Genomic DNA, 13352 nt, shown 5'->3' on the forward strand with positions numbered 1-13352 from the left:
AATTGTTTGTGAGAGGACCTCAGAGCTTGAGCTTTAGCCAGTGTGCTGCTTTTGTTTTTTCTTTTCTTGAGATGGAGTCTTGCTTTGTTGCCCAGGCTGGAGCGCAGTGGCGCGATCTCGGCTCACTGCAAGCTCTGCCTCCTGGGTTCACTCCATTCTCCTGCCTCAGCCTCCTGAGTAGCTGAGACTACAGGTGCCTACCACCACACCCAGCTAATTTTGTATATTGTTTTTAGTAGAGACGGGGTTTCACCATGTTAGCCAGGATGGTGTCAATCTCCTGACCTCGCCCACCTCGGCCTCCCAAAGTGCTGGGATTACAGGCGTGAGCCACCATGCCCAGCCAACCAGTGTGCTGCTTAAATGTTCAACCAGTCACTCCGCCGACATCAGCTTTTGGTTGTTGGGGTCTTTATGCTTAGATTGTTCAAGTTGCCTTATACTTGAGGTGTTATTTTGATTTTAAGTGTTGTACGATGTTCAAGAACTGTCTTTTTTTCTCCTCCCTACCCAAGGCTTTGATGACAGTAGGAAAAGAACCATTTCCTACCATTTACGTAGATTCACAAAAAGAAAATGAGAGGTGGAATGTTATTTCTAAATCACAGTTGAAGAACATTAAAAAGATGTGGCATAGGGAACAAATGAAGAGTGAATCCCGGGAAAAGAAAGAGGTGAGTCCTGAACTTGCCACAGTGAACGTTGTTAAAGTTAGAACTCTGGAAACAATGTTAACCAACTGCTTCATCTTTAAAATTAGGCAGAAGATAGTTTACGAAGAGAAAAGAACCTGGAAGAAGCAAAGAAGATTACCATTAAAAACGATCCAGCTCTCCCAGAGCCAAAGTGTGTAAGTTTGTTTATCTTTTCAAATACCGTGGACTTGGCTACCTCAGATCATTATTTCTGTGTGTGAGGGGCATGCCATGTGGTTTGTTCCTTTACATTTTGTTTTTACTTTCCTTTTATTTTTTATTTCTTAATTTTAAATTTTAATTTATTTATTTTGAGACAGAATCTCGGTCTGTTGCTCAGGCTGGAGTACAGTGGTGCAGTTTCTGCTTACTACAACCTCTGCCTCCTGGGCTCAAGCGAGCCTCCCAAGTAGCGGGGACCACAGGCATGCACCACCACACCTGGCTAACTTTTATTTATTTTTAATTTTTGTAGAAACAGGCTCCCATATTGCCCAGGCTGGTTTCAAACTCCTGGGCTCCAGGGATCCTCTCACCTCAGCCTCCCAAAGTGCTGGGAATTCAGGCATGAGCCACCATGCCTGGCCTACTTTCCTTTCAGAAGGGACATAGAGAAATAATGTTTTAGAGTTATGAGGCTAGTTCTTTAGGGGTTCATTTTATTACACCGTCAAGTAAATGCATGTTGAATGAATTCTGTCCCAATTGAATGCCAGCAGATGGGGGACCCAGGCCTGACTGCGCTTCATGATGTTGGTCAAGTGATTTAACCCTCTCTAGTGTCAGTTTGCTTATAAAACGAAGAGGTTGAAATCCATGATTTTCATGTTTGTTTAAATAGAGTAAAAGTTTGTGAATTGTGAAATTAGATTCACTCTTCTTCCTTCTGTTCTTTCTGGAACCCAAATAGATTGCTGGACTATGAATGAAAATGGTTTGATTTCCAGTAGTTCTTATTTTATTTTATTATTTATTTATTTATGAGACAGAGTTTCGCTGTTGTCACCCGGGCTAGAGTGCAGTGGGGAGATCTCAGCTCACTGCAACCTCCACCTCCCAGATTCAAGTGATCGTCCTGTCTCAGACTCCCAGGTTGCTGGGATTACAGGTGCCCGCCACCATGCCTGACTAATTTTTATATTTTTAGTAGAGATGGGGTTTCACCATGTTGGCCAGACTGGTCTCAAACCGCTGACCTCAGGTGATCTGCCCACCTCAGCCTCCCAAAGTGCTGGGATTACAGGCTTGAGCCACCACGCCCAGCCAGATTTCCAGTAGTTCTTACTGCTGATGAATTTTTGTATTATTTCCTTATTGATGGAGCTGGGGTTTTTTGGCTACATTCACCAGCCCCTTCCTCTACTCATCTCCTTTCTCCTTCATCCCCCAAACAAAAGTTAGCCTTGTTTAGATACCAGGTTCTGGAAGGTATCGAAGAACTGTGGGGTCACGGAAAAGGTTCCGTGTGGACTGGGATTGTTGCTATTGTGGGACGCAAGTGCTCCACTTACGACAAATGAATTCATTTATTAATTAATTTCATCTAGCAATACGTGAAATTCTTCTGGGTGTTTCTCATTACCAGTTTTACCCTAAGAAAGACTTGAATTGTTTTTTTGTTTTAAACCACTCCAATACAGTGAAATGTGTTTGGTTCTGACCTGCAGTAGAGGGGCTGTCTCCAGTTTTGAACCATTTGTGATTTTTAACACTTTACTACCGTCTGTCTAATAGTAGTGAAAAAGTTGGTGTGTATAAATGACATTATTGAACAAATGTTATTTATTTCAATTTGACAGGTGAAGATTAGTGCATTAGAAGGATATAGAGGCCAAAGAGTAAAGGTGTTTGGCTGGGTCCACAGGCTGCGTAGGCAAGGTAAATGGCAAAGCTTTTCCTTCTTTCTAATTTTTAAATATCTCTGGTCTTAGATGAAGAAAAACACAGATTTGCAAGGGTTTTTTTCTGCCTTTTTTTTTTTGAGACAGAGTCTCACTTTGTTGCCCAGGCTGGAGTGCAGTTGTGCTATCTTGGCTCACTGCAACGTCCGCCTCTCAGGTTCAAGCAATTCTCCTGCCTCAGCCTCCTGAGTAGCTGAGATTACAGGTTACCTGCCACCACACCTGGCTGATTTTTTGTAATTTTAGTAGAGGCAGTGTTTCACCATGTTGGCCAGTCTTGTCTGGAACTCCTGGCCTCATGCGATCCATCATCTTGGCCTCCCAAAGTGCTGAGATTACAGGTATGAGCGCTTATGCCCGGCCCTCTTTTTGTTTTTTGGTATGCTGGCTAGAACTGCCCCCAGCCATCCTGCTGCCTCAGCCTGAGCAGCTGCGATTACAGGCACATAGCACCTCACCTGGCTTTAAAGGATAGAGTGATTTATATCTTAAATTTGTTCTTGTTTAAAATGACTATTGAAAGTATAAAAATTTTTAAATGCTATTTTAACAGTTAGCAATTACAGTGATGAAGACATGTCCAGTAAATATTTGTCAAGTATTTGTCAAATTGGGAGGATCGCTTGAGCCCAAGAGGCAGAGGTTGCAGTGAGCAGAAACTGCACCGCTGCACTCCAGCCTGAGCAACAGAGCGAGAAAGGAGATGAGTAGAGGAAGGGGCTGGTGAATGTAGCCAAAAAACCCCAGCTCCATCACTAAGGAAATAATAGAAAAATTCATCAGCAATAAGAACTACTGGAAATCTGGCTGGGCGTGGTAGCTCAAGCCTATAATCCCAGCACTTTGGGAGGCTGAGGTGGGCAGATCACCTGAGGTCAGGAGTTTGAGACCAGTTTTAATTATTTAGCAAAAACCAAGGGGTGTTACCATAGGAAGTTTACATCTGAGTCTGAAACTTGGCCATAGTTTTGACTCTTATAAACAGTGTATTTGCATTCTCGCTTGGTTCTGACATTTTGTTTCCTCTTTCCCTTTTTATTATTATAATATATAAATATTATTAATTTTACTATTTATTGTGAGGGATTAGCAAATCTTTCATTAAAAAGTGGGATGGGGCCGGGCGCGGTGGCTCAAGCCTGTAATCCCAGCACTTTGGGAGGCCGAGATGGGCGGATCACGAGGTCAGGAGATCGAGACCATCCTGGCTAACACGGTGAAACCCCGTCTCTACTAAAAATACAAAAAAAACTAGCCGGGCGAGGTGGTGGGCGCCTGTAGTCCCAGCTGCTCCGGAGGCTGAGGCAGGAGAATGGCGTAAACCTCCTGGGAGGTGGAGCTTGCAGTGATCTGAGATCCAGCCGCTGCACTCCAGTCTGGGCGACAGAGCGAGACTCCTCAAAAAAAAAAAAAGTGGGATGGGCCAGGTGCGGTGACTCACACCTATAATCCCACTACTTTGGGAGGCCAAGGTAGGTGGATTGCCTGAGGTCAGGAGCTCAAAACCAGCCTGGCCAACATGGTGAAACCTTGTCTCTACTAAGAATACAAAAATTAGCCGGGTGTGGTTGTGGGAACCTGTAATCCCAGCTACTCGAGAGGCTGAGGCAGGAGAAGCAGTTGAAGCTGGGAGGCGGAGGTTGCAGTGAGCTGAGATCATGCCATTGTACTCCAGCCTGGGCAACAAAAGCGAAACTCCCTCTGAAAAAAAAAAGCGGTCAGGAGGGAACAAAAAATACAAATGAAATGTTTAAGTAGATTTCAGTGATGGACCTTTGAGACATAAATAAGAAAAAGTGATTTTGTTCAAGAACATTTATGCATCACCCACTGAGTGCACAGTACTACACCAGACATTGCAGGGGATTCAAGGGTGGATAAGGCGTAATGCCTTAACTCATGTTGCCTTCTGTCTTGCTTTCCCCTGGTTGTATGGATCTTGGGGATCATGTAGGATTTGAAAGTCTAAAACACTGAAAATAAAATATTTTACAAATACTGAGTAGTGGTATTACCAGTGGTTACTTCACAGGTAGGGAGCCATGTGGGAGGTCTGAACTTCAGTGTTTAACCTTGGAGTTTCCTTTAGATAAGATTAAGTCATGGCTGGGTGCAATGGCTCATACCTGTAATCTCAGCACTTTGGGAGCCTGAGGTAGGAGGACTGCTTGAGCCCAGGAGCTTGAGACCAGTCTGGGCAACACAGTGAGACCTCTGTCACTACAAAATAATTAGCCAGGTGTGGTGGCATGTGCCTGTAGTCCCAGCTATCTGGGAGGATAAGGTGAGAGGTTTGCTGGAGCCCAGGAGGCTGCTGTGAGCTGTGATTGTGCCGCTGCACTCTAGCCTGAGTGACAAAGTGAGACCCTATCTTTAAAATTATTTTTATATATATATATATATATATATATATAAAATTTGGTGCTTTGAGAACAGTCTGCCTAAATTATTATTTCTCATTTTTAGGAAAGAATTTAATGTTTCTGGTGTTGCGAGATGGTACAGGTTATCTTCAGTGTGTCTTGGCGGATGAGTTGGTAAATATTTTCTCTTACTTATGCCTGAAAATTAGATGTTTTCAGTAGATTCCTCTGTTGTTCTGGGAATTCTAGAATCTATACATTTATTTAAAATTTTTATTTTGTTGACAATGAATGTCAATAAATCAAAACATCACATTGTATACTATAAACATGCAATTTTTATTTGTTTATTATACCTTAATAAGGCTAGGGGAAGAAAACTTTTATGGAAAATTTCCAGCACATTAAAAAATAGAACCATATAAAAAAATCCTCAAATGCTCGTCACCCAGCTTCTGTAACTACCAGTATATGGCTAATCCTGGTAAGATAGTGCCTCTCAGACATCATATCATTTAAATACACATGCTTATGCATCTCTAAGAAAAATAATGTGGCTGGGCATGGTGGCTCACACCTGTAATCTCAACACTTCGGGAGGCTGAAGTGGGCAGATTGCTTGAACCCAGGAATTTGAGACCAGCCTGGTAGCATGGTGAAATCCTGTCTCTACAAAAGATACAAAAATTAGTCAGGTGTGGTGGTGCATATCTGTAGTCTCAGCTACTCAGGAGGCTGAGGTGGAAGGATGGCTTGAGCCAGGGAGGCAGAGGTTGCAGTGAGCCAAGACGATGCCACCACCCTCCAGCCTAGGCAATAGAGTGAAACCTTGTCTCAAAAAAAAAAAGAAAGAAAGAAGGACAGATAATATAGTCACCTACTATTATCACACCCTCCACCAAATTAATACAACTACTAAATATGATCTAATATCCAGATTCTTACCAGTTCATACTGCCTTTTTATAGTTGGTTGATTGGAATGAGCATTCTAACAAGATTAACATGCTGCATTTAGTAATATGACTTTGACATTTTCTTTATAACTCTGCTGCTCCCTTTGCATGCTCTTTTCTGCTCTCACCCACCCACTGATATAGATTTGTTGGGAAAACCCTGGTGGATTGTCCTGTGGAACTTCTCACATTCCGGATTTGGTTGTTTGCATCCTTGTGGTGTTCTTTAGCATGTTCTTCTAGTCTCTGTATTTTTTATAAATTGGAAGTTGCAGATTAAGTCTGATTAGGTTCAGTTTTTTGGCACAACTACTTGGGCAAAGCTACGTTCTTTTAGTTGCATCACGTCAAGAGGCACGTAAGGTGTGGTTTTTTTTTTTTTTTTTTTTTTTCTTTTTTGAGACAGATTCTTGCTCTGTCACCTATGCTGGAGTGCAGTGGCGTGATCTCAGCTTGGTGCAACCTCTGCCTCACAGATTCAAGTGATTCTCTTGCCTCAGCTTCCCGAGTAGCTGGGACTACAGGCATATGCCACTACACCCAGCTATTTTTTTTGTTTTAAGTAGAGACAGGTTTTCGCCATATTGGCCAGGCTGGTCTTGAACTCCTGACCTCAGGTGATCTACCCGCCTCAGCCTCCCAAAGTGCTGTGATTACAGGTGTGAGCCACCATGCCTGGCTGGTTGTCTTTTTTTTGACTAGTGGGTTCAGGTGTTGGCAGCCTGACTTCTTCCTTTCAGAGTCCCCTATCAATTTTTTCCTAATGACTTTAGTAAGAAGTGATTATAGTGTAGATGGGCTCTGTATGGTTTTTGTTTGTTTGTTTGTTGTTTTGAGACACAGGGTTTCTCAAAAAGAGTGCAGTGGCATCATCATGGCTCATTGCAGCCTCGACTTCCCAGGCCCAAGCAATTCTCCCATCTCAGCCTCCCACGTAGTTAGGACTATAGGCAAGAACCACCACACCCAGCTAATTTTTATTTCTCTCTCCCTTTGTTGTCCAGGCTGGTTTTGAACTCCTGGGCTCCAGTGAGCCTCCCACCTCAGCCTCCCAAAGTGTTGGGATTACAGGCATGAGCCACTGTGCCCAACCTGTATGTTACTTTAATAGTCTAGATTTTTATAAATAAATAAATAAACTGTCCAGATATTTTTAAGTGATGTGGGTCAGTGTTGTTTATTCATATGTATGTAAAGTGTGTATTTACATGTATATGTTTATATTTACATGTATTTGTGTATGTATAGATAAACCTCTGTCTTCCACAAAAATAGCTATATTTTAATATTAATAATATGTGGCCATCTCACTCTTTATTTTACTAGTATTTGATCAGATAACTTGTTTGTAAATAATCCCTTTGATTTTCTATATGGTAGAATTTTTAAATCAATGTGAATAACTAAAGTTGAGCTTTGACCTTTTTATAGTGTCAGTGCTACAATGGAGTACTGTTGTCCACGGAGAGCAGTGTTGCAGTGTATGGAATGCTAAATCTTACCCCAAAGGGCAAGCAGGTGAGTGGATTGAGTTTTGCACTGGGTGAACGAATAGTTTATTTATTGGTTTGTTTTCCAGTGTCTTGGTTTGTACATTTGGCATATGTATTAGGGTTCTTCAGAGGGACAGAGCTGGTGGGATAGATGTATATATGAAAGGGAGTTTTTAAGGAGAATTCACTCAGAAGATCACAAGATGAAGTCCCACGATAGACCATCTGCAAGCTATGGAGCAAGGAAGCCAGTAGTGGCTGAGTCCAAGTTCAAAAGCCTCAAAAGTAGGGAAGCGGACAGGGCAGCCTTCAGTCTGTGGCCGAAGGCCCAAGAGCCCCTGGCAAAGTACTAGTGTAAGTCCAAGAGTCCACAAGCTGGAGAACTTGGAGTCTGATGTTCGATGACAGGAAGCATCCAGCATGGGAGAGAGATGAAGGCCGGAAGACCTGGCAGGTCTGCACTTCCACCTTCTTCCTCCTGCTCTTTCTAGCGAGGCTGGTAGCCGTTTGGGTGATGCCCATCCACACTGTGGGTGGATCTGCTCAGGAGGCTGAGGCAGGAGAATCACTTGAACCCAGGAGGCAGAGGTTGCTGTGAGCCAAGATTGTGTCACTGCACTGCAACCTGGGCGACAGAGCGAGACTCCATCTCAAAAAAGATATTTGTGTGTATGTGAGTGTGTATCCAGAAAGAATATTCATAAAAATATCAATATAAAACTAAAGTAAGAGAATTATGAGGTTCTTAAAAATCTCAGCTTACCAAAACTTTGACATAAATTAAAATCCTCAATACTGTTAATTTTTTATTTCCTTTTCCTTCTTTCTCTGGACCCCACTTTTTAAAAATGCAGGCTCCAGGTGGCCATGAGCTGAGTTGTGACTTCTGGGAGCTAATTGGGTTGGCCCCTGCTGGAGGAGCTGACAACCTGATCAATGAGGAGTCCGACGTTGACGTCCAGCTCAACAACAGACACATGATGATCCGAGGAGAAAACATGTCCAAAATCCTAAAAGCGCGATCCATGATCACCAGGTGCTTTAGAGATCACTTCTTTGATAGGGGGTACCATGAAGTAAGTATGTGTTCGTCAGCTTTTGCAAACAATACGTTTTTTGCCATTTTGAAACTTGAATAGTGGTGCTCACGATAGACATTGATTTACTCCTTCTTTGCATTTGAACAGATTACTCCTCCATCATTAGTTCAAACACAAGTAGAAGGTGGTGCCACACTCTTCAAGCTTAACTATTTTGGAGAAGAGGCATTTTTGACTCAATCCTCTCAGTTGTACTTGGAGACCTGCCTCCCAGCCCTGGGAGATGTTTTTTGTATTGCGCAGTCATACCGGGCAGAGCAGTCCAGAACACGAAGGCACCTGGCTGAGTATGAAATTGCCTTTTTGTTTTTATTTCTTTTTAGTTCATATCTTTAGAGAAGAAATCTTAGTGTAGGTAAATTATGTCTGTTTAAAAAAAAAACAAAAAACTGATACATTAAGTGGTTAACGGAAGAACATGTAACAAAGTTTTGCCACCTTAGATCATAGCTAAGGTCTCTTTTTTCACTTTGACTTGATCTTTTATATATGAAGGAACAAACAGGAAATTGCTACTCAGTGGAGAAGAGGGGAGTCCACAGCTAATTTGCAAAGCTGGGAATTGGTAGCATTGTTGGAATTTTATGGACAGCTTCCCGATGTTAAAAGCCTTGCTGGAGGAAAAAACAGTGCAGGAGAAAAGCAGTTCTGAACTAGTGTCTTGTTCTTCAGGTACACTCACGTGGAAGCTGAGTGTCCTTTCCTGACCTTTGATGACCTCCTGAACCGGTTGGAGGACTTGGTTTGTGATGTGGTAGATCGAATATTGAAGTCTCCTGCAGGGAGCATAGTGTATGAGCTCAACCCGGTAGGTGCAGTGTTTATGGAAAGAAAAAGTTACAGTCCTTTTTTGGAAGACAATGAAGTCGTCATCCTCAGTTTTTGTAGATTTGATGGCTTGGTGAGCTGAAATAAGTGACTAATTATTTTGAAGACTAGAATTTGATGTTAGTCATTGTCGATAATTTTATAATGTTTTCAGTTATGTAAGAAGAGACTCATGTTTTCCATTTTAGGAATGTCTACATAGTTTTCTAGTCTGACGTTTTCTATATATATGTGTGTGTGTGTGTGTGTGTGTGTATATATGTATTTTTTTTTTGAGACGGAGTCTCACTCTGTCACCCAGGCTGGAGTACAGTGGCGCGATCTCTGCTCACTGCAACCTCTGTCTCCCAGGTTCAAGCGATTCTCCTGCCTCAGCCTCCTGAGTAGGTGGGATTACAGGAGCCTACCACTACCCCCAGCTAATTTTTGTATTTTTAGTAGAGATGGGGTTTTACTGTGTTGGCCAGGCTAGTCCCAAACTCCTGACCTCAAGTGATCTGCCCACCGCAGCTTCCCAAAATGCTGGGATTACAGGCATAAGCCACCACCCCTAACTGAAGTAATATTTTATAATAATAATATTTTATAATAATAGTTTTTAATGGAAATTTTAGTGTTAATGTTTACATTTACGTATATACACATTATATTTTTCCTTTCTTCTATAGAACTTTCAGCCCCCCAAACGGCCTTTCAAACGGATGAACTATTCAGATGCTATCATTTGGCTAAAAGAACATGATATAAAGAAAGAAGATGGAACTTTCTATGAATTTGGAGAAGTATGTATTCCTTTCTCTCATTGTTTCCAAGGTGGGATTGGGCTCCAGTTCTCTTCTTCTGGTTAATGAACTAGTAATGTGGGTGGCATCTGCCTGTCCTCAAATAAATGGTAACAGCAGAACCTGCTTCATGGGGTTGCCTGCAGATTCACTGAGTTAACAGAGTCAGCCTTAGGACAGTGCCAGTTCTGTAGCGTCCAGTAAGTGTGAGTGAGTTTCTTTTTTTGTTTTTTGTTTGTTTGTTTGTTTGTTTTGAGACAGAGTCTCACTCTGTTGCCCAGGCTAGAATGCAGTGGCATGATCTCGGCTCACTGCAGCCTCTGCCTCCTGGATTCAAGCAATTCTCCTGCCTCAGCCTCCCGAGTAGCTGGGACTATAGGCGCATACCACCACGCCCAGCTAATTTTATTATTTTTAGTAGAGACAGGGTTTCACCATGTTGGCCAAGATGGTCTCGATCTCTTGACCTCATGATCCGCCCGCCTCAGCCTCCCAAAGTGCTGGGATTATAAGTGTGAGCCACCGCTCCTGGCCAAGTGTGAGTTTCTAAGCTGCCTTCACGTCTCCTGCTTTGCCTCTTCCCTCTTCCTTCATTGTTCTTCCTTGGCCACAGCTTATAAACTCTCCTTATTCTCTAGGCTGGCAGGAGTGCTTTAGAAGGTTGTGAAGCCTTTGAAATCACATGCAAAATGATGGTATATAGATATATATGTATATTTTTTTTCTGGAGAATGTATCTTTTGCTTTTAAAAAGAGGTTCATCACCTCCCCCAAAACAGTGATTTAAAGCTCCTTAATGTGGAAGATGAGAAAGAAGATAGCCATTGGTTAAAAATGCAAAACCAAGAGAGAAGGTGTTGGAAAAGGTAGCCTAGTGCCCCAGATAAACTTAGCATTTCGGTTTTGCCTGAGAACCACTCTCCCAGCATGCACTTGGATTGCAAGTTTTCTTTCTTTGGGACAGCGTCTCCATCTGTCATCCAGGCTGGAATGCATGGGTGCGATCATAGCTGGCTACAACCTTGAACTCCAGAGTTCAAGTGATCCTCCTACATCAGCCTCCAAAAGTGCTGGGATTACAGATGTGAGCCACCACGCCCAGCTAATTTTTTATTATTTGTAGAGATGGCATCTCCCTATGTTGGCCCAGGCTGGTCTCAAACTCCTTGGCTCAAGCAATCCTCCTACCCCGGCCTCCCAAAGTGTTGGGATCACAGGCGTGAGCCACCGCGTCCGGTTCAAGTTTTCAACACTATGCTAGGCCCTCTTTCCTATGCATTTAACCATTACTTACATAATATTTGCACATCTAATTGTTTTACAGTTGAAATGTGTGTAGCTGCTACTACTTTTGGGTTTTAGAAGGAATTAATAGAAACAATATACTAGGTCTATGTAAAGCACTCTTATTGTTTCTGTGAATTCAGTTTTTTTTCTTTTTTAAAGAGATGGAGGTATTGCTTTGTTGACTGGGCTGGTCTCAAACTCCTGGCCTCAAGCAATCCTCTCACCTCAGCCTCCTGAGTGTTGAGATTATAGTGTTGAGATTATAGGCATGAGCCACACTGTATAGTGTTGATATTGTAGATGTGAGCCACACTGTGCCCAGCCTGTGAATTCAGTTTATGATGTATAATGACAAAATTTTGTATTGAGAACTTGAATACTTTTAGTGTACTTAATACTTAGTAAAATAGTGTAGTTGAGTGGAAGGAACACAAGCTGTGGAGTCAGAAGCCCCCCAGGTGGGCTTAGCTCCCACCTCTTTTGTGCTGTGTAACTGAAGACCAGTGACCCCCTCTCAGGTTCCTTATCTTTACGTTGGAAGTAACATCCATTTTGTAAGATTGTGGGGACTACAGGAGCAAAATGCCTAGCCAGGACAATGGCAGGGGAGCCTGTCAGCATTTACTATACATTGCTATTCCACACACATGAGGACACTAGAGTAGATACATGGCCTTCAGGCTTTTGAGGGGTATGAAATAAGACCTGTTTTCCCCTAACTAAATCTTATGCAGAACCCTGCTGTGTAATGCAGATGCAAGCTGAGAGACTAGAGCTCTCCTGCTCATCTCCTGTTGCCTCTCGGCGTCTCCAAGGACGCAAGGGCTCCAGGGCCCGGAGCTTGAAAACAGGTGTGCTGGGTGATTGCTACCTCCATTTCACTTCTTCATTAAACAAATCTACGAGTCTTCTCCAGTTCTCTCAATCCGTTTTTACTGGGACAAGACTTTTCAGTTTTAACTTATGTGTTAACTTTATGTGTGGTACGGAAGGATGTTTTGAGAGAGAAACTAATGAGCTTGAGTCATCATCTAACATTGTTTGGCTAACTATTCCAGGTGTGCTTACCCTTACCAGTTTGACATTGGTTATTTGTCTCATGATTGTGCCTTTCTGTCATTGAAGGCATAACTGATTAATTACAACAGGAAAGAAGGGCAGATAACAGAGAGTTTAAAGATTAGTGTCATTAGTAATATACTCTGTGTGTAGATCAATGATGTTCTAGAGCATTCATGATTACCGTATGCCTTATGGGACTAAGTGGACCTCATTTGCTTCAGAGCTAGACAAAACAGGCCACTGAAAAAAATACTGAGCTGTGTCTAGTTACAGCTTGAGGCTGGCTTTTGTTTTTGTTTTTTTGATTTTCCTTCGTCAAGCAGCATAGTGCTTGAGATATGCTGTCAAGGGAGACAGATCTTTTACACTTCATTAAATAACTGAGTTTTAAGAATATGTTTATTTCTTTCTGAAAGAAATTATTCTTTACACAAATGTGTATGGGTTAAGGGTAGGTGTGTCTCTACTCTGTTGAATTGATAGGAGGAAGGACTGGTACAGGGTGAAGGAGCTGCTTCTGTCTTGTTGCAATCTAAGTTGTAAATGTTAATGAAGTCTTGTTTAACCTCAGGATATCCCAGAAGCTCCTGAGAGACTGATGACAGACACCATTAATGAACCAATCTTGCTGTGTCGATTTCCCGTGGAGATCAAGTCCTTCTACATGCAGCGATGTCCTGAGGATTCCTGTCTTACTGAATCTGTCAGTTTCTGTTTCAAAGAGTATTCATAATTTTGCTTTCTTTTTTTTTTTTTTTTTTTTTTTAGACGGAGTCTCGCTCTGTCGCCCAGGCTGGAGTGCAGTGGCCGGATCTCAGCTCACTGCAAGCTCCGCCTCCCGGGTTCACGCCATTCTCCTGCCTCAGCCTCCCGAGTAGCTGGGACT

The 13352-nt window shown here is 42.5% G+C and overlaps 2 protein-coding genes across 3 annotated transcripts in view; both read left to right on the top strand.

Moving 5' to 3' along the window:
* Positions 1-13352, top strand: part of NARS1 (asparaginyl-tRNA synthetase 1) — an 82626-nt gene that overhangs the window by 67099 nt on the left and 2175 nt on the right. For both annotated transcript variants that reach the window (XM_050768057.1, XM_050768058.1), the window contains 10 exons: positions 516-674; positions 761-850; positions 2495-2573; positions 5063-5133; positions 7346-7432; positions 8262-8483; positions 8595-8794; positions 9180-9315; positions 10004-10117; positions 13038-13169. In XM_050768057.1, the coding sequence (XP_050624014.1) occupies positions 516-674; positions 761-850; positions 2495-2573; positions 5063-5133; positions 7346-7432; positions 8262-8483; positions 8595-8794; positions 9180-9315; positions 10004-10117; positions 13038-13169 (1290 nt within the window). The remainder of the gene's footprint in view (positions 1-515; positions 675-760; positions 851-2494; positions 2574-5062; positions 5134-7345; positions 7433-8261; positions 8484-8594; positions 8795-9179; positions 9316-10003; positions 10118-13037; positions 13170-13352) is intronic.
* Positions 1-13352, top strand: part of FECH (ferrochelatase) — a 90819-nt gene that overhangs the window by 3049 nt on the left and 74418 nt on the right. The gene's annotated exons all lie outside the window — the stretch shown is intronic.

The sequence above is a fragment of the Macaca thibetana genome, chromosome 18 (assembly GCF_024542745.1).
Source record: "Macaca thibetana thibetana isolate TM-01 chromosome 18, ASM2454274v1, whole genome shotgun sequence".
In the NCBI taxonomy this organism is placed as follows: Eukaryota; Metazoa; Chordata; class Mammalia; order Primates; family Cercopithecidae; genus Macaca; species Macaca thibetana.